At 35.7% G+C, this 22,737-nt stretch overlaps 2 protein-coding genes and 1 long non-coding RNA gene across 3 annotated transcripts; all 3 read left to right on the forward strand.

Annotated features, from left to right (window-relative positions):
* Positions 1-2,486: 2,486 nt before the first annotated feature.
* LOC103024738 (uncharacterized) lies at positions 2,487-8,863 on the forward strand. Its single transcript, XM_049469648.1, has 8 exons — positions 2,487-2,666; positions 4,721-4,981; positions 5,306-5,629; positions 6,723-6,770; positions 6,928-6,996; positions 7,255-7,344; positions 8,064-8,104; positions 8,305-8,863. The coding sequence occupies exons 1-8, from the start codon at positions 2,624-2,626 to the stop codon at positions 8,527-8,529; spliced, it is 1,101 nt and encodes a 366-aa protein (XP_049325605.1). The 5' UTR covers positions 2,487-2,623; the 3' UTR covers positions 8,530-8,863.
* Positions 8,864-11,202: 2,339 nt separating this feature from the next.
* LOC125785671 (uncharacterized) lies at positions 11,203-16,405 on the forward strand. Its single transcript, XR_007427998.1, has 4 exons — positions 11,203-11,275; positions 12,840-12,946; positions 15,037-15,333; positions 16,321-16,405. It is a non-coding gene; the product is annotated as an uncharacterized LOC125785671 (long non-coding RNA).
* Positions 16,406-16,561: 156 nt separating this feature from the next.
* On the forward strand, positions 16,562-21,271 carry LOC103030722 (anti-sigma-I factor RsgI2-like). The gene is made up of 4 exons (XM_007239109.3): positions 16,562-16,644; positions 19,736-19,843; positions 19,951-19,991; positions 20,108-21,271. Exon 4 carries the CDS (start codon positions 20,123-20,125, stop codon positions 20,735-20,737), a length of 615 nt encoding a protein of 204 aa, XP_007239171.3. The 5' UTR covers positions 16,562-16,644; positions 19,736-19,843; positions 19,951-19,991; positions 20,108-20,122; the 3' UTR covers positions 20,738-21,271.
* The last annotated feature ends 1,466 nt before the right edge of the window (positions 21,272-22,737 follow it).

Here is a 22,737-nt window from a genome sequence, read left to right on the forward strand (position 1 = left end):
TGGACAAAACACTCTTTCAGCTTTGACCCTACTCATTAAATGTGAGCTGATGTACTGATGTTTCAACAGTGTCTTATAATAAAGTGTCTCTCAGGAGCTCAGTGAACTCCAGCACTGTGGTACCATAATAGGATGCAGTAGCTGTGCTACAAGTCCAGTTGTAAAATTTCACTACTCACTACTAAATATTCCACAACCAACTGTCAGTGATATTATAACACAGTGGACTGGGAACGCCGGCGACTCTGTGCCAGTGGATGATGAGATGAACCAACTTTCTGAGTCCATCTCTACATATGTCCAAACTTCATGTAGCTTCAGATTAGATCAAGAAGAGTAGAGAGTAGAGACTCATGCAATGGAGAGTTTACATGGCCAAGCAGCTCAAATCCATCCACAGTTAACATCTCTAAACACAATGCAAGCCAGCAGATACTTTTGTCAATAATCTATTTTTCTACCCTTAGAGTATGAAGGTCATAGGGTGACTGCACTCTCTTTTTTTCTAGGACAAGTCCTCTGTTTGGGATGTGAAAATGCACCTGATTGGGATATATTATACTGTATTAAGTTCATTAGTCACTAGATCTTGTCACCAGAGGGAATAATAATATAATATAAAAAGGCCCTAAATGGCTACTTTTGGATAGTGTACCTCTTGGCGAGAGATCACTGACTGCCTCTACAATGCATTCATAAAAAAAGTTGACAGATTTTGAGAGGGGTCACATTGTCGTATTGAGAAACTGTTCAAAATCTAGGCAATTTTTTAGGACATGTTCTCTGTTTGGGATGGGAAAATGCACCTGATTGGGATTTTTAAATTGTGTAAAGTTGTGTGGTTTGATTAGTCTCTAGATCTTGTCACCAGAGAGAATAATAATATAATATAAAAAGGCCCTCAAGCGCTACTTTTGGGTAGTGTACCTCTTGGCGAGAGATCAGTGACTGCCTCTACAATGCACTCATAAACAAGCTGAAAGACTTTGAGAGGGGTCACGTGGTCGTATTGACAAACTCTTTACAAACTAGGCCACCATCACCTTTATTTGTGGTGGTATCGTGTACAAGAAACATTGACTTGATTGTCTAGCAATTCATTTTGGTTGTAATTGGGATATGACAATCAGAATTAAGTCTTGAGACCTCATAGTGAGTGTCGTTGACATGGACTGAGGAGTTCACACTGTAAACTGCTAATGTGATTAATGTGTGATCTGGATAGCATCACATATGACAGTCAGTCACCCCTAGTTGTGATACCAGGGAATGTGCAGGACATCCAACTGATAGCATTTTTTAGCAGGATAATGCTCTCACACACATTTCAAGGGTTTTCCAGGAATGTCAATGTTATGTTATCACCAATCCAGCATTAATGGAGCAGCTGGGACGCAGCTTTAGCTTCAACCTACAAGTGTAGTGCAGAAACTACAAGCCCAGCTGTAGAAACATCTGTGGATTGAAATCTGCCTCCATACCCAACCATATGTTAACTTGTATCCAGGCTGCCCAATAGATTCCAAACAGGATACTGTACTAGGGCAATTGGCATTTGCAGAAATGAAACCCTGACTCCCCATACCCACATTAAATATTCCCCAACCAACTTTCAGTGATATTATAACACAGTGGAAGAGACTGGGAACAACAGCGACTTGCTCTGTCAGTGGAGAATAAGCGATATAATATAATATAAAAACGCCCTCAAGGGCTACTTTTGGGTAGTGTACCTCTTGATGAGAAATCACTGACTGCCGCTACAATGCATTCATAAACAAAGTTGAAAGACTTTGAGAGAGGTCATGTGGTCTTATTGACAAACTGCTCACAATCTAGGCCACCATCACCTTTATTTATGGTGGTATCATGTACCATCATGTACCATGGACATCCAACTGATAGCCATTTTTAGCAGGATAATGCTCTCACACACATAGCAAAGGTTTTCCAGGAATGTCGATGTTATGCTATCACCAATCCAGCACTTATGGAGCAGCTGCTACGAGTGTAGAGCATGAACTACAGGCCCAGCTGTAGCAACATCTATGGATTGAATGCTGCCTCCATAACCAACCACATATTACCTTGTATCCAGGCTGCTCAATAGATGAGAAACAGGATACTAGGACAATTTACATTTGCAGAAATGAAACTCTGACACCCCTCATACCCACACACTTCCAAAGTCCTACACACTTCCAAAAATTACTTGAAGTCCCCCACCCACAACATGCCAACCATGATATTTTTAAAAACAAGGGCATGGTCACCCTAGTCTTGGGCGTTGCACAATATGTTGCTACCAATGTAGCATACTGGTCTAAAAGACAGCTTTACATCAGGTAGTTTTTGAATGTGAGTCATAAACTGATGCAATATTTTGTGGCTTCCTGTGTGCAATGGTCATCGATGAGGGTGGGCGGTGGTGTAACGATAAGCGTATTTCATACACTACCACTGAAAGAGGAAGGGACTTGGTGACGGGAAGATGAGCAGACAGATGGACAAACTTTGCTCTGAGAGAGGAGCAGAACTAGACTTCTGATATACTACATACTAATATAGCAGATTTTTGAAGATTTTGAAAGTTTTGAAGTAGGACAACACTTTTAGTTGGAGAATGAAGACCCTCCTCATCATCTTCGCCCTCTACTGGATCTCAGGTCAGATATTCTATTCATCTTTTCACTTTGAAACTCGGGTTTTACGTTGTTTCTTTAGGAGTCAGGGGAACCTTAGAACTTTTTATTGTGTTTTAAAGCTACAAAACCAGGGAATAATGAAGGAATTTACAGAGATTAGGACAAAAAGGCGGAAATTTGACGTTGACTGAAATGTTTCATGGGGCTGCTTTGATGTTATTGGTGATTACAGAGGTTGTGTCATTATATGAAGCTGATAAAGTCCAAATTAATGCTACGCTTGCTGAAATGTGACCTAATCAAAATTCCATAATACATGTGTGTATACATTATAATAGCTTTTAAATAAGCTTCAGTTCTTGTGAATTTTACAGGTTTTGTCCCCATTTCTGCTATTTATGGTCTGTAGGCCTCACTGAACTGAGCTCATACAACTTTATGTGAATTGAGTATGACTTCTTTGATTATTGTATTTGACTGTAACAAACAATGTAAAAAAACAAAATATATTGGGATATATTTACAGACTATTTAATGTAATTTTAGCAAATAATTGTATATGTTTTAATTATTTATTGTGGTATAATATTTTTTGTTGGTGTGTGTTCCTGGTCAAAATAAAGAAGCAAATAAGGAATGTAGGCTGTAAAATTACAAATTAAATTTTAATTATATTATAAAATTCTTGCTTACACACAGTAAGGAAAAAAGAGTGACATATTAAAGAGCATGATTACATAGCTAGTGGTTTTCATTGGTTGCTATGGTGTTGCACAGTGGTTACTCAGGGGATGTTATGGTGTTGCTAGGTGGTCAACATGGTATTCCAAGTAGTTGCCATAGTATTGCTAAATGGTTACTATGTTGTTGATATGGTTTTGCTAGGTGATAGCTGCAGTGCCTAGGGTGGTTGCTAAGGTGTTAATAGGTGATCACCTTTTTTGTTCATGCCGGGTGATTGCTTTGGTTTTCTTATATGTTATTCGCTGATTCCTGTGGTTTTGCTGGTTGGTCAACATGATACACCAAGTGGTTGCTATGGTGTTGCTAAATGTTTACTAGATATTTGATAAGGTTCTGCTATGTGTCTGCAATTGTATCCAAGGTGGTTGTAGTGGTGTTTTTAAATGGCTGCTAGGTGGTTGCTAAGGTGTTTGACCTGGTATGTCAGGTGGTTGCTATTGTTTTGCTAGGTGGTCAACATGATATACCAGGTGGTTGTCATGGTGTTTCTAAACGGTATAAACCCCACATCACACAGTTAGCTATGGGTCAAACATCCTAAAAAAACATTGTGTTCCTGGTTAAAATTAACTAGAAATATTTTATTAGTAAAAAAATGTCTAGGCCAAAAATTACAGTTAAAAAACGTATAGCAAAAATGTAGGTTTAAACTAGAAAATAGCCTTTCCTAAGGACAAGCAGAATGGTTATATACATACAGTGTTTCCGACTGGCTACTATGATATCCCTGGTGGTTGCTATGGTAATTCTTAGTCTCTCAGTATCCCAGTTGTTTGGTTGCTTTATGGGTGGTTGCAATGATATGAATGTTGGATGCAAAGTTGTTGCTTAATGCTTGCTAGGTGGTTACGATGGTGACACTATATGGTTGCTACTTGGTTGCTATGGTTTTGCTGGCTTTTTAACATTTATTTCTTGCACATTTTGTGCAATTATAAACTTTATTTTGACCATGATACATCCACAGGACAATTTTACAAATTTTGTAAAATTACAGGAAATTTTTCAATTTTTAAATAAAGATTTTATTTTTTGTTTCACAGTTTATAAAAAAGATAATTCATGTAATATGCTTTTTTTTACACACACACAAAAAAAAACCAATATATTCTTGTCATTTTAGGTTTGACTTAAGGTCACATGGAATGAAATATAAAAAATGTTTTTATTTAGAATAAATAATTTGTACATATATAGAATAAATAACTAATATATACACACCTACATCTTAACAATCATTTGAGGGTACATTTTTAAATTTGGTTTGTGATTTGTTGTAGTGCAGAATTTTCTATTTATTTAACTTTGAGGATGGAAATTGTGATTGGCAGGTCCAGTGGGCGGCTTTGATGTGATTGGCTACTCAGGAGGCAGTGTTAAGATTTACTGTTACCACCAGAAGAACCACAGTAACAGATATTTTTGCAAGTCATCTGCAAACAGATGTTTGGAAACTTCTAGAATCGAGGCAACCAGCAACGCTGGATACACCTTGGTCACCATGACATCGCTGAAGTCCCAGGATGGAGGAACGTACCGGTGTGGAGAGAGTTCCACGCGGAACCATAACATAAACCTGATGGTAATCAGAGGTGAGGCAGAATAAGTTTCTGTGAATTTAATGAACATTTAGAAATATGCATGATATTCATTTTATTAGAATTTTATTAGAATAATGTTGTAATAGGCAAACAGTTGTGTAGTGCATGAATAAAGCATTACCCTGTATAAGTTGTGAGGTGTTATCTTGTAAGTGAAAATGGGAATGGGGCAGATGGATGATGGGACGTTCGTTCCATTTTCTGAAGTTAAAGTGGGCGTAGTTGGTGGTGGTATTGATCATGACCAGTGGTGTCTGACTTCCTCGTTACATAGCAAAAGTCACGGGACACTCATTTATCTCTTATGATTGACAGATCCATGTTGCAGTGAGCCAAAGTCGATGGTTGGTTATCTGGGAGAGAGCGTCACCATCAACTGTTACTATCAAGAGGAGTTTCAGACAAACGACAAGTATTTCTATAAACTGTCTGATCGAGAATTTATTGAAGTGATCCGTTCTACTAATTCCCAGAAAGGAAGATTCTCCATCTCTGATAACAGAAGCTCTAGAGTTTTCAGTGTGAGAATCAGAGATGTGATAGAAGATGATAAAGGAGTTTATTACTGTGGAGTTTGGGGAGGAGGGAATTCAGTTCAATATACATCAATCTACAGAGAAATCGTGCTCTCCATTTCTGGTAAGGACATTGTTTAGCATTGTATCAGGGGTGTAGAGTACTAGTGAAAAGTTTGAACCATCTTATTTAATGTTTTTATGGGTTTCCTTTTCTTTCTTACGTAGTAAATGAATAGTGAAGTGATCCAGACTATGCAGGAACACATAAGGAATCATGTAGTAACTTAAAAGTGTTAAATAAACCAACCAGGTTTTAAAAATGTTATCTGAGCTGTTAACTTGTGATTTCTGAGACTGGTAACTCTGATTAACTTCCTTTTCTGGGGCGGTCCTGATGAGTGCCGGTTCCATCATTATGATGTTTTTCACGGCCTTTGTGGCAACTGCACTTGATGAAAATTTCAATGTTTCTTGGTATTTTCCTTTAGAATTGACTGACCTTATTTTTTTCTTAGTATTTTTTTTCATACTGTTGTTTCTTCTCATAATCTGGATTCGAACATTACTCAAATATTCACTATTCACTGTATACCTGTAACTCTACCTCTTCACTACTTTACTTTAACTGATGCTCTCAAACACTTTAAGAGGCAAGAAATTCAAGTAATTAACTCTTGATGAGTTCAGCACAGCTGTTAACTGAAAGCCTGAATTCCAGGTGACTCTACCTCATAAAACTAGAGTCAAAGAATGTAAAATATAAAACACTCTTTGTTCACTAAATAAATTTCTATGTTTTTCATAGTTTGGATGAGTTTAGCATTAATTTACAATGCAGAACTTTGTTGACAAGTATTTGTTGACATCCCTTTTAATGAGTGCATTCATCACAGCAATGCTTTTGTTCCATAATCTAGTATAAAGTCAATCATGCTGGGCAGTAGAGACAGTTACTTCAATAAAAGCTGTATAAACTCTATTTTCAGAAGAAAGAATAAATTAACAAATACTTTTGTCCATATAGTGAATATTCCTTCTTTACCCACTGTGGACTGATTGTTTATATTCTACATGTCTTTGCTGTTTGACAGAGTTGCACATCATTATAAACTAGTTTCTTATCTGTTGGTTTTTGCAATTAATGTATTTTTTTTATTATTTCTCAAATTCTCAACACCAATGAATGAATCGCCATCACCATAACCAATGAAAAGGAGGCAAAGGGGGGAGAGTAGGAAACATATCGAACACAGATCAGTTTGGTAAGAAATACACACGCCATCCTCATTTTTCAGCTTATGCATTCTGTATTTTTTATTTTACATTTAATTTTTATGTTTTTTTTTAAAACGGATTGTTTTGTGTGTTTATATACTATTTGCATGTCTGTCACCAAACTATGAACATTGTGAACTCCAGCAATTCCTACATCATCCGGACAACCAGACAAAACCTCAACAAACAAGTTGGAATTCTCATGTCAGCGTGGTAAGTTTTACCAGTTCAGTCATACTTAATACCTACTTAAATAGTTTTTTTTTATAATATATCTATTTTCTATTTTTCCTGTGTTACATCTCAATTTGTTTCATTAGCATTTAAATCTAAAATTATGGTGATGTACTCTGTAGATCAATAGAAATCACTGCAAACCAAAGGCAACAATTCCCTCAAAAGAAAAAAAAAGGATGTCTATTAATTACATAGAATTAATAACTAATAGTATATTCTATATTTCCTATTCAGATCCCACTGTCGTCATCATCACTGCATGTGTCTGCGTGACTCTGGTTCTGATTGGAGGACTGGCTGTGATCTTCTATATCATCAAACACAGTGAGTATTCATTCATTTATATTTATATGGCTGTTTTGCGGCATTAGAATTAATATACACATTTTAATGTTTCATATTAAGTATTTTAATTAGCCAAAACTTTGTTCGGATGTTCTTTAGCTATTAAATTGTTTTAACTAACTAATCTAAGAGTGATGACAAATATTTGTGGAAAACTATTTTGGCTGGAGACTTTTATTGACACGTTGCCCTCCAAAATAGCAGGAGGTGACATCACAACACTTCCTTTTTGGTGCTATTTAAGGCCTGTGCCATGCATTTGGCTGGGTTTTGTTTGAGAGCTGTTTGAGATTAAGGAAATGTTACTTAGTGATTTGTTATGGTAAATCAGCTTATAAACAGTACAATATACAATATACTTGTAAATATTTTAAATAGTAAAAAATTAGCAGTGATGGTAAAAGTGGGGCTTCTGGAAGATTGATTTCACAAATGCTAATGTTTTGACAATTTTATTTTATTATTATTTTTTTATTTAAAGTTTTTGCACTTTGAGTAATGGACTTTAATAAACACCACACACTTGCACCTGACACAATGCATTCTCACCTGTTTTTTCCACCAAACCTTATACGCAAAGCAATATTTAAGGTTTAAGAAACAGAATAAGGGTTTATTTCTAGTTTTATTTCTCCATCATTGGTGGAAATGTTCCTTTAATACTCTCTAACAGTGTCTAATCTTTGATTGTTCTGCAGGATCTGTTTCTTCTGGCAAAAATACAAAAACCAATGACACGGTGAGTTAAAAAGCATTTAAATAAAAATGTAGCTCTTAACTATAGATTAAAGAAATAGAATCTCAATTCTAAAGCTTAGGCTTCGTCCACTATGTCAAATATTTTTTAATGTAAGATATTTAGATTGAGTGATTCTGCCGATTCAAGCACAGTTTTTAACTTTTGGTTAATCTGTATGGTGTCTGTTACTTTGGTTTCAGGCTGATGGAGATTACGTGTTCATGCAAAGCAGAATTGTACCGACACAGGTCCCGCCTACAACAGCCTCGACCCCTACACCAACCAATAAGATTCATCCTACCAGACCCAAAACCCCCAAACCAGCCACTTCCGATTTATCCTGCCAGAGCTTCAGCCCTAAACCTAAACATGTTGGTTTCCGTCTACCAGAGCCTCAACCCAAACCCCAAAACCAACCACTCTGATTCAGACTATCAGAACCTCAACCCCAAAACCAACCACTCTGATTCAGTTTGCCAAAGCCTTAACCCCAAATCCAACCACTCTGATTCAGACTATCAGAACCTCAACCCCAAAACCAACCACTCTGATTCAGTTTGCCAAAGCCTTAACCCCAAATCCAACCACTCTGATTCAGACTATCAGAACCTCAACCCCAAAACCAACCACTCTGATTCAGTTTGCCAAAGCCTTAACCCCAAATCCAACCACTCTGATTTAGTCTATCAGAGCTTAAACCCCAAAACCAACCAATCAGATTCAGTCTACCAGTGTCTAAACCCAAAAACCAACCACTCTGATTTAGTCTATCAGAGCTTCAACCCCAAAACCAACCAATCAGATTCAGTCTACCAGTGTCTAAACCCAAAAACCAACCACTCTGATTTATATCCCCCAAAATCAATAACTGTGATTCAGTTATTGAGGTCAGGATGTTTGAGGATCACCACTTCCCTTCATCCCAAAGGTTCATCATTGAGATGGAGCACCATTTTTTCATTCTTTCCTGATTTCTTTTCCCTCAGTTAGGTAAGGTTTGGGCTTGCTTTTGTGCTTAACCCTTTTGTATATATGTTAGGTAAGTTATAAAAGTTTTATATTTTGTTTTAGTCAGTTGTTTTCATTACTTTGCTACATTCAATTTAATCCTTACAGTCCACCTAATCCTTACATACTTTTAGTTTTTAAATATATATTTTATTTTTTTAAATTGTTTATCTGAAAGTTTGAAATGTATAAGATTATATATATATATATATATATATATATATATATATATATATATATATATATATATATATATATATATATATAAAGCATTATTCGTATATTCTACGCATTTAAACCAACTGTGTCCCTATATTTTGCTATATATTTTTTTATATTGTATGTTGCTCACTAACATTTAAGTGTAAAAAAATATTTTTTTCCAGCATATATATATTTTTGAATGATCCTGCCATGTTGTGTCATATTATACCAGTAAAATGTATATGTATGTTTACAGTAAAGAACATATTCTGGTATTTTGTAACACATTGCTTCACAATTTGCATTACTAAAAGTCTGACGACCAGCCACCAGACAAAAGAGGATGCTGTGTGTTTTTTCTTGGATATTTGAGTAATAACCACATCATGTCTGACCATATAGTTTACACAAGAAAAGGCAAGACAGTCATATATTTGTAACATTCTTCATATATTTCTAGATCTTAAATATGTATTTGTGTGTTGCCCACTAACATTTATATGTAAATGTTGTTTTTTGTGAGCATATATTATTTCTGTATCCTGAATTATCTTGCCATCTTGTATCGTATATATTTTTCCTTCATAAATAAAATATTGACTCAGTTTGATACAGCTGTTTACTGTGTTTGTCACTATCCATGTCCACCACTATGTGCCACATGTTAAATCCCTTCAGAACTGCAACCCTAAACACCAACCAATCAGATTCAGTTAATCAGATTCTAAACCTAAACACAACCAATCAGATTCAGAGCCTAGCAGATTTTACCAGAGCCTGAATCTTCAATCTTCTCTAAACATATTTTCACATCTTTTTATACCCAACTCATCCCAAACTCATCCTTAATTTATACCTAACCTATACCCATCTTTTACCCAACTCATTTAAACCTATTTCTAAATTACCCAAACTCATCCCAAACGTATTCCAAATTATCCCTAACAGATACCCAACTCATCCCTAAAGTACTCAAACTCATCCCTTACATATTCCAAACTGATCTAAAAATCATCCCCAACTCATCCTTAACTTATACCTACCTTTTACCCAGCTCATTTGAAACTCACCCAAACTCATCCCTCAAGTTATACTCAACTTATACCCAGCTTTTACCAAACTCATTTAATACGTATCCCTAACTCACCCAAACTCATCCCTAATGTAAACCCAACTCATCCCTAACTTCTACTCATATACCCAACTCATCCCAAGCTTATCCAAAATCTCATTCCAAGCTTATCCCAAACTTAAACCCAAACTCTTCCCTTACTCACCCCACCAACTCATACAGAATTCAACCAAAACTCACCCCAAACTCATCTCTAACTTATACCAAAGTCATCCTTAACTTATAACTTGTACCTTATTTATACCCAACTCATTTAAAACTCATCCAAACATTCAGAACCAGCTTGGTTGGGTTTCGGATGATTGGTTGTGAATTTATTTCTAATTCTATATCTGTACCTTATCAGTTACTAAGTATTCAGTACCTTTCAGTATTAATCTACAGCATGGAAAATAACACAAATAAGGATGAATTATTTATTGAATTAGAATAAAAGGGGTGTCTAAACTTTTTTATTGGTATTGTATCTGTGTTGATTACAGTGGAAAAAAAGGCACTCTGGTATTTCGTAACACATCACATGATATTTTCTGTCACTTAAAGAGAACGATGTGTGGTTTTACTCCGTTACTTCATAGATAACCACAACAAATTTAGAGCATAGAGTTTACACGAGAAAAGAGAGAGAGAGAGAGAGAGAGAGAGAGATATTATGTTGTAAATGTGAGGTTGAGCCTCTTTGCTTTCCATCGAAAGAGGAACCAACCAGACACGAGGAAAAAACGTAAAGATCTCTACAGTCAGTCAGACTGAAGCCTGAAGTTCGTCTAGACGTTCATCAGTGAAGCAGAAGATTCTACTAATCTTCACCCTCTTCTTCATCTCAGGTCAGACATTCTATTTCACATATTAATGATATTAAATGTACTATGAATTGGTATTTTGAATGGTGTACACTGTTATTATGGGTTTTCCACCAAAAACTAAAAAAGTCAGTCACTTACTCAGCTGCTGTGATGCGGAACTGCAGATTTGTTGGATTGAAGATTATTATTAGAGAAATGTATAAAAGCAAAAGGATAATGATGAATAAACACATGTTTTTTAGTTTAATTAAAAGACTCTGGGGACCAAGAATTAGCTGGTTGTCTCCAGAAATATGGTTAAACTATTTCCTGTATTGGTAGACTCTGCCCTTTTATCTTATACTAAGATCTTCTTTTCTCACATCTGTGTTAAGAGGTTAAGCTTCAGATTTCAATTGGAATCCATTCCCTGAAATGTTGCCTCTTTCTCTGAAATCTTGAATTCAACTGGAGTGCTTTATTTAAACCAGAAGTAACCTAAAACTCGAACTCTACATCTCTAAAACTTTACAACTTTCAACTCCAAATCTCTACAGCTTTACAACTTTTAACTCTACAACTTTACAACTCTCAACTCTAAAACTTTACAAATGTACAACTCCAAAACTCTACAGCTTTACAACTTTTAACTCTACAACTTTACAACTCTCAACTCTAAAACTTTACAAATGTACAACTCCAAAACTCTACAGCTTTACAACTTTTAACTCTACAACTTTACAACTCTCAACTCTAAAACTTTACAAATGTACAACTCCAAAACTCTACAGCTTTACAACTTTTAACTCTACAACTTTACAACTCTCAACTCTAAAACTTTACAAATGTACAACTCCAAAACTCTACAGCTTTACAACTTTTAACTCTACAACTTTACAAATCTCAACTCTAAAACTTTACAAATGTACAACTCCAAATCTCTACAGCTTTACAACTTTTAACTCTACAACTTTACAACTCTCAACTCTAAAACTTTACAAATGTACAACTCCAAAACTCTACAGCTTTACAACTTTTAACTCTACAACTTTACAACTCTCAACTCTAAAACTTTACAACTTTCAACTCCAAATCTCTACAGCTTTACAACTTTTAACTCTACAACTTTACAACTCTCAACTCTAAAACTTTACAAATGTACAACTCCAAAACTCTACAGCTTTACAACTTTTAACTCTACAACTTCACAAATCTCAACTCTAAAACTTTACAAATGTACAAATCCAAAACTCTAAAGCTTTACAACTCTCACCTCTACAACTCTAAAACTTTACAACTCTAAAACTTTAAAACTGTAAAAATCTAAAACTTTACATCTCTAAACTCTACAACTGTAAAACTCTACAATTCTAACTCAACAACTCTCAACTCTACAACTCTAAAAGTCTACAACTTTGCAACTCTAAAACATCCCACCCAAATCAGAATGAAATATATTAGATTCAAAATGTTTTTTGCTGATTTGAGCAGATTTGGGGCGCATTTACCTGCTGTGTGAATGTAGCCTAAATAAACTTGAAAAACAGCCATTCTACTCATATTGGAATCCATATATAACATTACTGGTATGATGTTTTTTTGGTAGGACTGAAAACTGGAGAACTTTGAGAGAAGACACTGAATCACCGAGGTTGACATTTTGGACAACAAGAATGAAGACTCTCCTCATCTTCACCCTCTACCTGATCTCAGGTCAGATTTTTTACTTTTAAATAGAAACAAATAGCATGAAACCTACACAAACACTCAGACACGTCCTGTATTGACATTTCAGAATTAGTATTATATTATTATTATACTATTAATATGTTCTGGAATGTTGTGTAAGATTTTCAGGTTCCCCCAACTCTAAACTTGGACCAAATTAGCAGATATTAGTTGACACAAACCACGGTCCGAATCAAAGAACCAGAATTTTATACAACCAAAAGTGGGATCTAATGAAGCATAACCAAAACTTGAGTAAAAGTAAAAGTGATCTATCAAAAAAGTGACTTGGGTAGAAGTGAAAGTGTTCTTTAAACACAACACCTAAGAATACAACCAATTACACTGGTGATTCTTGTATCTACTGTAACTGTAGATTAACATTTTTATTTTGGCAAAGAGGCAGAATTTGGCACAATACCTGGAAAAACAACTTGCCAAATAGACAACATGCCGCTGTGTGATGCATGTGTAAGAATTTCTTTTACGTATATGATTGGTTGGATTGGCCGTGACCTTGTGGGCTCACCTGATGTAATTGGCTGCTCAGAAGGAAGCATTATACACTGTAAACCTGATTAACAAATGAATTAAGTCTGTTTTACATAAAGTTAAATATTTCTACATTTTACTCAACTATTTTATTAGTTAGCTGAACATTTGTGGGCACATATACTGTACTATTCAAACTGAGATCTTTAAGTTAAATCAACTTTTACTAAATGAGTTTATTCTGTTGCCTCTAACAGCTTCTTTTTTTTCTTTAGCTATAGCACAATTTATTTGCATACTGGGTGTGTCCCCCATTTTCTGACTAACGCTGTGCTCTCAGTACTATTCACTCTATAGCTAATTTATGTGAATTACTCATTTTGGGAAAAGACTACTAATGTAAGCTTATTTTGTCAACAATATTAATTTGGATTTTTTTTTTACTATAAAAACAACTACAATATGCATATTTTCGCTGTCCAATTAAAAGGAAGTATCTCCAAAACAGCAACTTTTCAGGAGAGAGAAAAAACCTCCTAAACTTTCAATGTGAGTCAATGTAAAACCAGTTTATTTTAGATCATTTTAAAGTATTTCTTTTGGTCCGTTCATCAAGAAACTTTGGCACAGTGTAAAGGACAGTTTTCTGTTCAAATTATGTAGTAAACGAAAAATCGACAAAAATGGAGATACTTGTTTTTCATTGGTCAGCAATGATATGTTCACTAAAAACAACTTAATATAATCATCACAATAAACATACCTGTAAACAAGTAAAATAGACCGATTGTGCAATACTTACCTTAACCTATAAAAAATTTTAAGTTTCAGGTTCACCACGTTTTAAGTGGAAAGTACTTGTTGTTTGTCTGTTGAACTTAAAGATGAACATTTGTTCAACTCCATACAGTTTTAAAAATTAGTTAAATAGAAAACTTTATACCTTTAAGGCAACAAATTACCTCAAATTATTTGAGTAGACTTAACTTATTAGGATTTACAGTGTAATGGAAACATTTGTGGCCACATAGACATTCAAACTCAATCTTTGAGTTAAATCAATTGGCAACACTTTATAATAACATTTATCAGTATATATTTAACTAATGATCAGTAGATAGAAACAAAGCATTATGTTATCAGAATTTGAATATTAACTAATGTTTACACATGACACAGTTACCAGCATGGAGTTTCATATTTAAAAATGTTAAATAATTGGCATTAGCCAATGCGTTTATTAGTATTTACAAATATATAAGCAACGTTTTAGTTCCTTAAAATGTGAAAAACAATAGTTATTAATCATTAGTTAATGGCATATTAATGAAAAAAAGTGTTACCAATTAACTTATAATAATATCTGATTTTAGTCTGTTGCCATTGACCACTTATTTTCTGTTGGCTTCTGTAGCAAAATCTTTTTGCGTATTTGGTTTGTCCTCCAGTTTCTGATATTTGCCGTCAGTGTGTAGTCATTCCCCCCAGGCTACCTTAGATAAACTCGTAGCTTATTTATTATGATAAATTGTAATAGCAAGATGCTAACCCTTTTTTTTTCATATGGTTGATTTGATTGGTAGGTCCTGTGGGATCGGTCGATGTGATTGGCTACTCAGGAGGAACCGTTATAATGACCTGCAAATGGAATAGACTGACAAACTCTTTTTGCAAAACGTCACCATCCAATACATGTGAATCTACAATATATACTACAGACAGAGGCAGGTGGTTTAACAGAGATAGGCTTTATTTATTTGAAGAATTCTACAATCAGTTAGTAGTTCTCTACAGACGCCTCGTCCCAGAGGACACTGGGTCTTATCAGTGTGCAGAGAGTGGAAGACAGAGATATACCATTAACCTGAGAGTGAAATCAGGTGAGAAACTTCAACTCAAAGCTTAAATTCATACATAAAAAACTACATAAGATCAATTTTATAATAACAGACCATAAAACAGCATAAAAACTAACTAAATCAGATGTTTAAGCCAAGAACCCCCTACAGAAAATGCCAGAATTGAACAAATCTGATGAAAAACCTTCACAAGATATTAGAACTGAACAAATCTGGTCAATAAAAAAAAAAAGTATATATATATATATATATATATATATATATATATATATATATATATATATATATATATATATATATATATATATATATATTAAAACTAATCAAATACAGTTATATTTAAATAAATAATCTAGAAACAGAACTGAACAAATCTGGTCAATGTAAAATTATAAAAGAAAATGTTAGGAAGAATGAAATCAGGTCAGTTTCACACAGAATTCTTACAAAAATTGTCAAAATTGACCACATTTTGTTAAATTTGGACAAGTATCCTAGAGAAAATATCATAATTAAACAAATCTGTTCACAAACCTAAAGAAAACATTGAACAAATCTGAACAAATCTGGTCAATACAGAATAAAAAAAATACAGAAAATGTTAGAATTAATACAATTAGGTCTCTTTTACACGAAACCAATACAGAATTTGTCAAACCAATTGACCAAACCAGCTTTGATCAATTGTCTCAGACTGTAAACCCAATGAGTACTTTTAATTTAAATAAATTAAGTCTTTATTTCCATAAATTACTGAACTATATATAGTTAAAGACTCTAAATACTATTTAATAGTTTGTTGCTATTCTTTTCTATTAGCATGATGTTTTAACAGTTGATTTAACAAACATCTGTTAAATTAGTTTTTTTTTAGTAAAGGTTTAAAAAAAATGTATATTCAACTGATACTGCAATGCAAAAAAAAAAAAAAAAAACTTCCTACAGAATATGTTATCTCACTTCTTTTTGCTGCAGATAACAGTAAGTTTTGTTAAATTTGATTGACAGATCCGTGTTGTTTGGGGCCAACAAATATGACTGGTCACCTGGGAGAAACCATCACCATCAGCTGTTCCTACCCAGAGGAGTTTCAGACTGAGAAGAAGTATCTCTATAAACTGGAAGGTCCTGATTTTTCTGAACTGATCAGTACCTCAGAGTCTCGGATAAACAGATTCTCCATCTCTGAGGACAGAAGCTCTAGAGTTGTGAGAGTGAGAATCAGAGATGTGAGGGAAGAAGATCGAGGAGATTATTTCTGTGGAGTGAAGTTTGATGGGCAGGCTGTTAACTACGTCTCTCTCTTCAACGAGGTCCAGCTTCAGGTCGCTGGTGAGATACGTTCATTTTTTTCTCAACAGAAACCAAACCAGACCTCACCACACACAAACCAAACCAAAAACAGAAAAGACCAAACCAAACCAAACCAGACTTCACCAAACATAACCTAAACCAGCCTCAGACCATACCACACCTCATCACACAGAACCAGATCTAGCTAAACCAAAACCAAATATAACTTCACCAAACATAACCAAAAGCAAACCAGACAAAACCAAACCAAACTTAACCAGATTAACCAAACCAGACCAGACCTAACAACACACACAAACAAAAACCAGAATAAACCAAAAACAGACCAAACTAAACCAGACTTCACCAAACATAACCAAAACTAGACCAGATCAGACCTAACTATACCCAACCTTACCAAAACCAAATGTGGCAAGAGAGGGTAAGAATACTAATAAATATTTATAGTAAATAGTGCACGACTACGCCACCTAAGGGAATTTCACCCCTAGGAAATATAACTGGCCCTTAAAGCCAAGACAATTAAAGACACGCAGATCTAGAACACTTTGAGACCAGAGACGGAGTTCCAAATATTTAAACACAATTTTATTAACAATTATTTTTAAAACATTTTCACACACACACAAACACTGGACAGACAAATTAATATTAAGACTCAGGCCAGGACTGAGGGCTTACCGCGGCAGAAAGGAGCAGAAAAAGGATACGAGGTCACCTACACTACACACACCACACGTGACTGCACTGCATATCTCAAACACCAAGTGCTCTACACTACAGAATGGTGAAAAGGTACTCCACACCCCAAGCTCTGTCGCTTTGGCCCACAGCTCCTGTCCAGACAAAAAAGAAACAAAATTAAGTATGGCAAATGGTAGAGGGGAGAGACCACTAATAATTTTACCAGAACTATATTTCAAATTAAAACTACACAATTAATTGCAACAACTATATAAAAAAGAGAAAGGCACTTATCTTATTTAGTCCTGGTCACCACAACACACACACACACACACACACACAGTTCTGCTAAACAGAAGAAAGAGAAGAAAGCCCAAATAACCAAAATTTAACCCAAATTAAAGTAATCCAAACACAAAATACAAAAATCAGGAAAGTGCAGTCGACTGACTGCACTAATCTTCAAAATAAAATAATCCCACCAAATTAACCAACACTCAAACTCAAATTATAAAGAAATCAAATATATGAAACAAATGAGAAATACTTAATAAATGACAAGACACCAAATCATAAATGAGAACGTAGTCAATAAGAAATCAACCCTAATTCCAAACAAAACAAAAAAGAAGCAACAGATAGTTAGGGTTGATAACGCAAAGCAAAATTATAAAAATATAATACAAACTCAGGCAAAACAGAAACCAAATTTGAACAAAGAAATAATAATCCAAAACAAAGAATGAATAAGACAGAAAATAACAAAAGAAAATGAACAAAAATAGAGAAACAAAACAGCAGCACTGTGAGAAGCTAAAGGCCACAATCAGCACAGTCTGGGTGAGAAAACCTATAAAATACACAATTTTTAATTAAACAATTTAAAATAGCCAATTTGAGAATTAATAAAATATTATACTTACATACAGCATGCAGTTTCCCCCAACGATCAGGGTTAGAGTGCAGAGAGCAGACACCACTGGCAATCACAGCTGGTGCAGCAAACAGCAGCTAGCAGAAAATGGCCACAGCAGACGATCAGCTACAGCACGGCAACAGCACAGCCACACGGCCGCTATCCCTACCCCCAATCCAAAAGAGCAAGTCAGCTGTAATTCTAAAATCACGCTCAAACTAACAAAATAAGCAGAGCAGACCTACCTTATGAAACTGAAAGTGAAACTAGACCCACAAGAGCACAATACAACGCCGCTGGGCCGGCTAAACAGCCGAAAATCTTCAAGTCTACAAGTAAAATGTGCTAATGAGTTAATCAAGTCACACAGTAAGATTATAACAAACGACTGTAGCCACAAATACCTTCTTTGGAAGGTAGAGAGAGAGGAGTGGGGGACAGGAGGCGCACACCAAATAAGGGTCCCCCATCTATATATAGGAAATAGAAGTCCCGCCCGCACATCATTACTGACTGAAGAAAGGTGGGGTAAATGCAAAAACCCCTCCTGCTACACAAACTATACCACACATAACCAAAACCAGACCAAACATAACCAAAACCAGAACAGATCAGACCTAACCAAACCAGACCTTACCAGACATTACCAAAACTAAACCAAACTATACCACACATAACCAAAACCAGACTAAACATAACCAAAACTAAACCAGACAAGACCATGCCATACCATACCAGACTTCACCAATCATAACCAAAACCAGACCAGATCAGACCAAACCGGACCAAACCAAACTCGACCAGACCAGACTGAACCAGACCAGACTTTACCAATCATAACCAAAACCAAACCAGATCAGACCAAACCAGAATAAACCAGACCAAACCAAACTCGACCAAACCAGACTAAACCAGACCAGATCAGACCAAACCAGAACAAACCAGACCAAACCAAACTCGACCAAACCAGACTAAACCAGACCAGATTAGACCAAACCAGACCAGACCAAACCAGATCAGACCAAACCAGACCAAACTCGACCAGACCAGACTAAACCAGATCAGATCAGACCAAACCAAAACCAGCCACAGACCAGACCACACCTCATCACATAGAACCAAAAAACAATAAACCAAACTAAACCAAAACCAAACCAAACATCTCCAAGCATAACCAAAACCAGACCAGACCAAACAAAACCAAAAATAGACCAGACCAAACAAAAACATACTTCAACACACATAACCAAAACAATACCAGATCAAACCTGACGAAACCAGTCCAAACCAGACTTCACCAAACATAACCAAAACCATGTTGTTTATGTTAGCTTGCCTTCAATATTTTTGCTTATATTTTGTAAACTGAATAACTATGCAAAGCTAATTTGTGGTGACCAGATTCACTATTGAATTATTGGATTATAACCTGTCAAACCACATTTAGAGATCAGATGATCTTTTAATCTTCTTGAATGTCTGGAATCATGTTATTATTGTCTCTTTTAGCTTCAGCTTCCTCGGTCATCATCATCACTGTGAGTATCTGTGTGGTTCTGCTGCTGATTGGAGGAATAACACTGATCTACTACAAGCTGAGATACTCCAAGACGAAAGGTACTGTTTACTTTTTATTATCTTTTTTTATTTATTTTTTTTAATCATATTTACATGTTTTAGAGTAACAAACGCATATTCTTATTATTTTTTGTCCTGTACTTCAGCCACTGTATCTCCAACCACATCAACTGGACCAACTAATACAGTAAGAAAAATTAGCTGCAATGTAGCAGTATTGTTAATAAAGCACTGAATTGGAGATGTTATCTATAATATATTACCACTATATTTATCTGTTTGGTGTGTTTTGCTTTTTTTCAGACAGATGGAGATTATATGATTATGAGAAGCAGACCAGCACCAGCAAGGTTCCAATCTACCACAGTCTCAATGCCAAAACCTACCAGTCAGATTCAGTCTACCATAGCCTCAACCTCAAAACCAACCAATCAGATACTCCCTACCAGAACTGCATCGCCAAAGCCAACCAATCAGATTCAGCCTACCAAAATCTCAACCATATATGCTAATGATCAAATTAGGTCTACCGCCACCTCAACCTCAAAACCAAATGATCACATTCTGTCTAACACAGCCTCAACTCCAAAACCAACCAATCAGATTCACCCTGTCAAAGCCTCAACCCCAAAACCAATCATAGCCTCAACCTCCAAATCAACCAATCAGATTCACCCTGTCAAAGCCACAAACCCAAAACCAATAAATTCCTCAACTTCAAAATCAACCAATCAGATTGATCCTGTCAAAGCTACAACCACAAAGCCACCCAAACAGATCAAACCAATCACTGCCTCAGCCTTAAAATCAACCACAAGCCTTAACCCTAGAACCAACCAATCAGATTCAGTCTACCAAAGCCTAAACCCCAACACCGACCAATCAGATTCAGTCTACCAGAGTTTAAACCCCAACACCAACCAATCAGATTGAGTCTACCAGAGCCTAAACCCCAACACCAACCAATCAGATTCAGTCTACCACAGTCTAAAACCCAACATCAACCAATCATATTCAGTATACCACAGTCTAAACCCTAACACCAACCAATCAGATTCAGTCTACCAGAGTTTAAACCCCAACACCAACCAATCAGATTGAGTCTACCAGAGCCTAAACCCCAACACCAACCAATCAGATTCAGTCTACCACAGTCTAAAACCCAACATCAACCAATCATATTCAGTATACCACAGTCTAAACCCTAACACCAACCAATCAGATTCAGTCTACATGGGTCTCAAACCCAAAACTAACCAATCATATTCAGTCTACCACAGTCTAAAACCCAACACCAACCAATCAGATTCAGTCTACATGGGTCTCAAACCCAAACATCAACCAATCAGATTCAGTCTACCAGAGCCTAAACCCAAACACCAACCAATCAGATTAATGCTCAGTCTGAATCACCAGGAGCAAAGCTGCTAAGAGCTCCAGGATAAATATCACACAGTGGAAAAGAGCTTAACATACAGTTACAGTTGTAATTTTCTTTATATATTTTGTACATTATTATAGCTTATGCTTTAGATTATCCTCATCTTATCCTATTTTACCTAACATTGCTTCCTCACTCATCTTAGCTAATAATTTCCTTAGTTTATATCCTGGACATTTGCATAGATGTTTGCATAGTCATAAGTAAAGCCAGCAAAATGCGGTAATTGCAGGACCTTTGTGTTTTGAGAACAAAACTAGTGTGAATGTGAATATGGTTTGGTCAATGTTGTACAGAGAGTCTTGTTTTTCCATTTTCTATTGTAGTTCAATTTTTAATGTTTTAAGTGTTAATGCTTTTGTATATGTACAGGGGTTGGAGAATGAAACTGAAACACCTGGTTTTAGAGCACAATAATTTATTGTGGTGACGGACAGTTCTGGTGGAAACAGGAGAGTTGAGGTGCACATTGAATTCTGCGTGATTTGATCAGCCGTGGTTTTATGTTTTTTTGGATACAATCCGGGTTAGCACTCGAACATCCCTTTCAGACAGCTTCCTCTTACAGCGTCCACAGTTAATCCTGTTGGATGTGGTTGGTTCTTCTTGGTGGTATGCTGACATTACCCTGGATACCGTGACTCTTGATGCATCACAAAGACTTGCTGTCTTGGTCACAGATGCTCCAGCAAGACGTGCTCCAACAATTTGTCCTCTTTTGAACTCTGGTATGTCACCCATAATGTTGTGTGCATTGTAATATTTAGAGCAGAACTGTGCTCTTACTCTGCTAATTGAACCTTCACACTCTGCTCTTACTGGTGCAATGTGCAATTAATGAAGATTGAACACCAGGCTGCTCCAATTTAACCACGAAACCTAAAATCCCACACTAAAATGATGACCAGTGTTTCAGTTTCATTGTCCAACCCCTGTATATTTACAATTAAATAAAGTGCATAAATGCATGTGTTAAAGTCCGAAAGGAGGTTGCTTTTAAATAAAGTGCTTTTCAGAAGGTGTTGCATGATTATGTCCTTTATTAACACTCAGAACACAGGAAACTGAGATATTACAGCAATAACCACAGCCTGTCTAACCACAGACACGGCAGAGTACAGATACAGCAGCGTGGAGCAACGGGTGTGATGTTGTAAGTGATGGATGAAGCAACGAGGTTAGCGTTTCTGAAAGAGTTCAGTTCATAGAAAGAGGAACTAATCAAACCACAGCAAACTGGGGGTGCAGAGAGACACATACGCAGAGAAAATGGCATCAAAAGAGGTTACATATTTATTAAATAAATTAATATAATACCAATAAATTAGTTATAATGCACTGTATGTGCAAAAGTATTTGGAAAACAGCTTACTTATTGTTTGTTCAAAAATCAAGTGCTCTATCTATCCATCCATCCACCCATCCACCCATCCATCCATCCATCTTAAATGTTTCCGATTAGCAAACATTATTCCAATACAAAAAAAAAAAA

This window comes from Astyanax mexicanus, chromosome 21, assembly GCF_023375975.1.
Source record: "Astyanax mexicanus isolate ESR-SI-001 chromosome 21, AstMex3_surface, whole genome shotgun sequence".
In the NCBI taxonomy this organism is placed as follows: domain Eukaryota; kingdom Metazoa; phylum Chordata; class Actinopteri; order Characiformes; family Acestrorhamphidae; genus Astyanax; species Astyanax mexicanus.

Excerpts from the sequence above, each read along its gene's own strand:
- LOC103024738 (XM_049469648.1), top strand. The coding sequence starts at position 2,624 with ATGAAGACCCTCCTCATCATCTTCGCCCTCTACTGGATCTCAG. Across the intron at positions 4,982-5,305 it reads AAACCTGATGGTAATCAGAG|ATCCATGTTGCAGTGAGCCA; the intron begins GTGAGGCAGAAT and ends TATGATTGACAG. Across the intron at positions 6,997-7,254 it reads GGAATTCTCATGTCAGCGTG|ATCCCACTGTCGTCATCATC; the intron begins GTAAGTTTTACC and ends TTTCCTATTCAG.
- LOC103030722 (XM_007239109.3), top strand. The coding sequence starts at position 20,123 with ATGATTATGAGAAGCAGACCAGCACCAGCAAGGTTCCAATCTACCACA.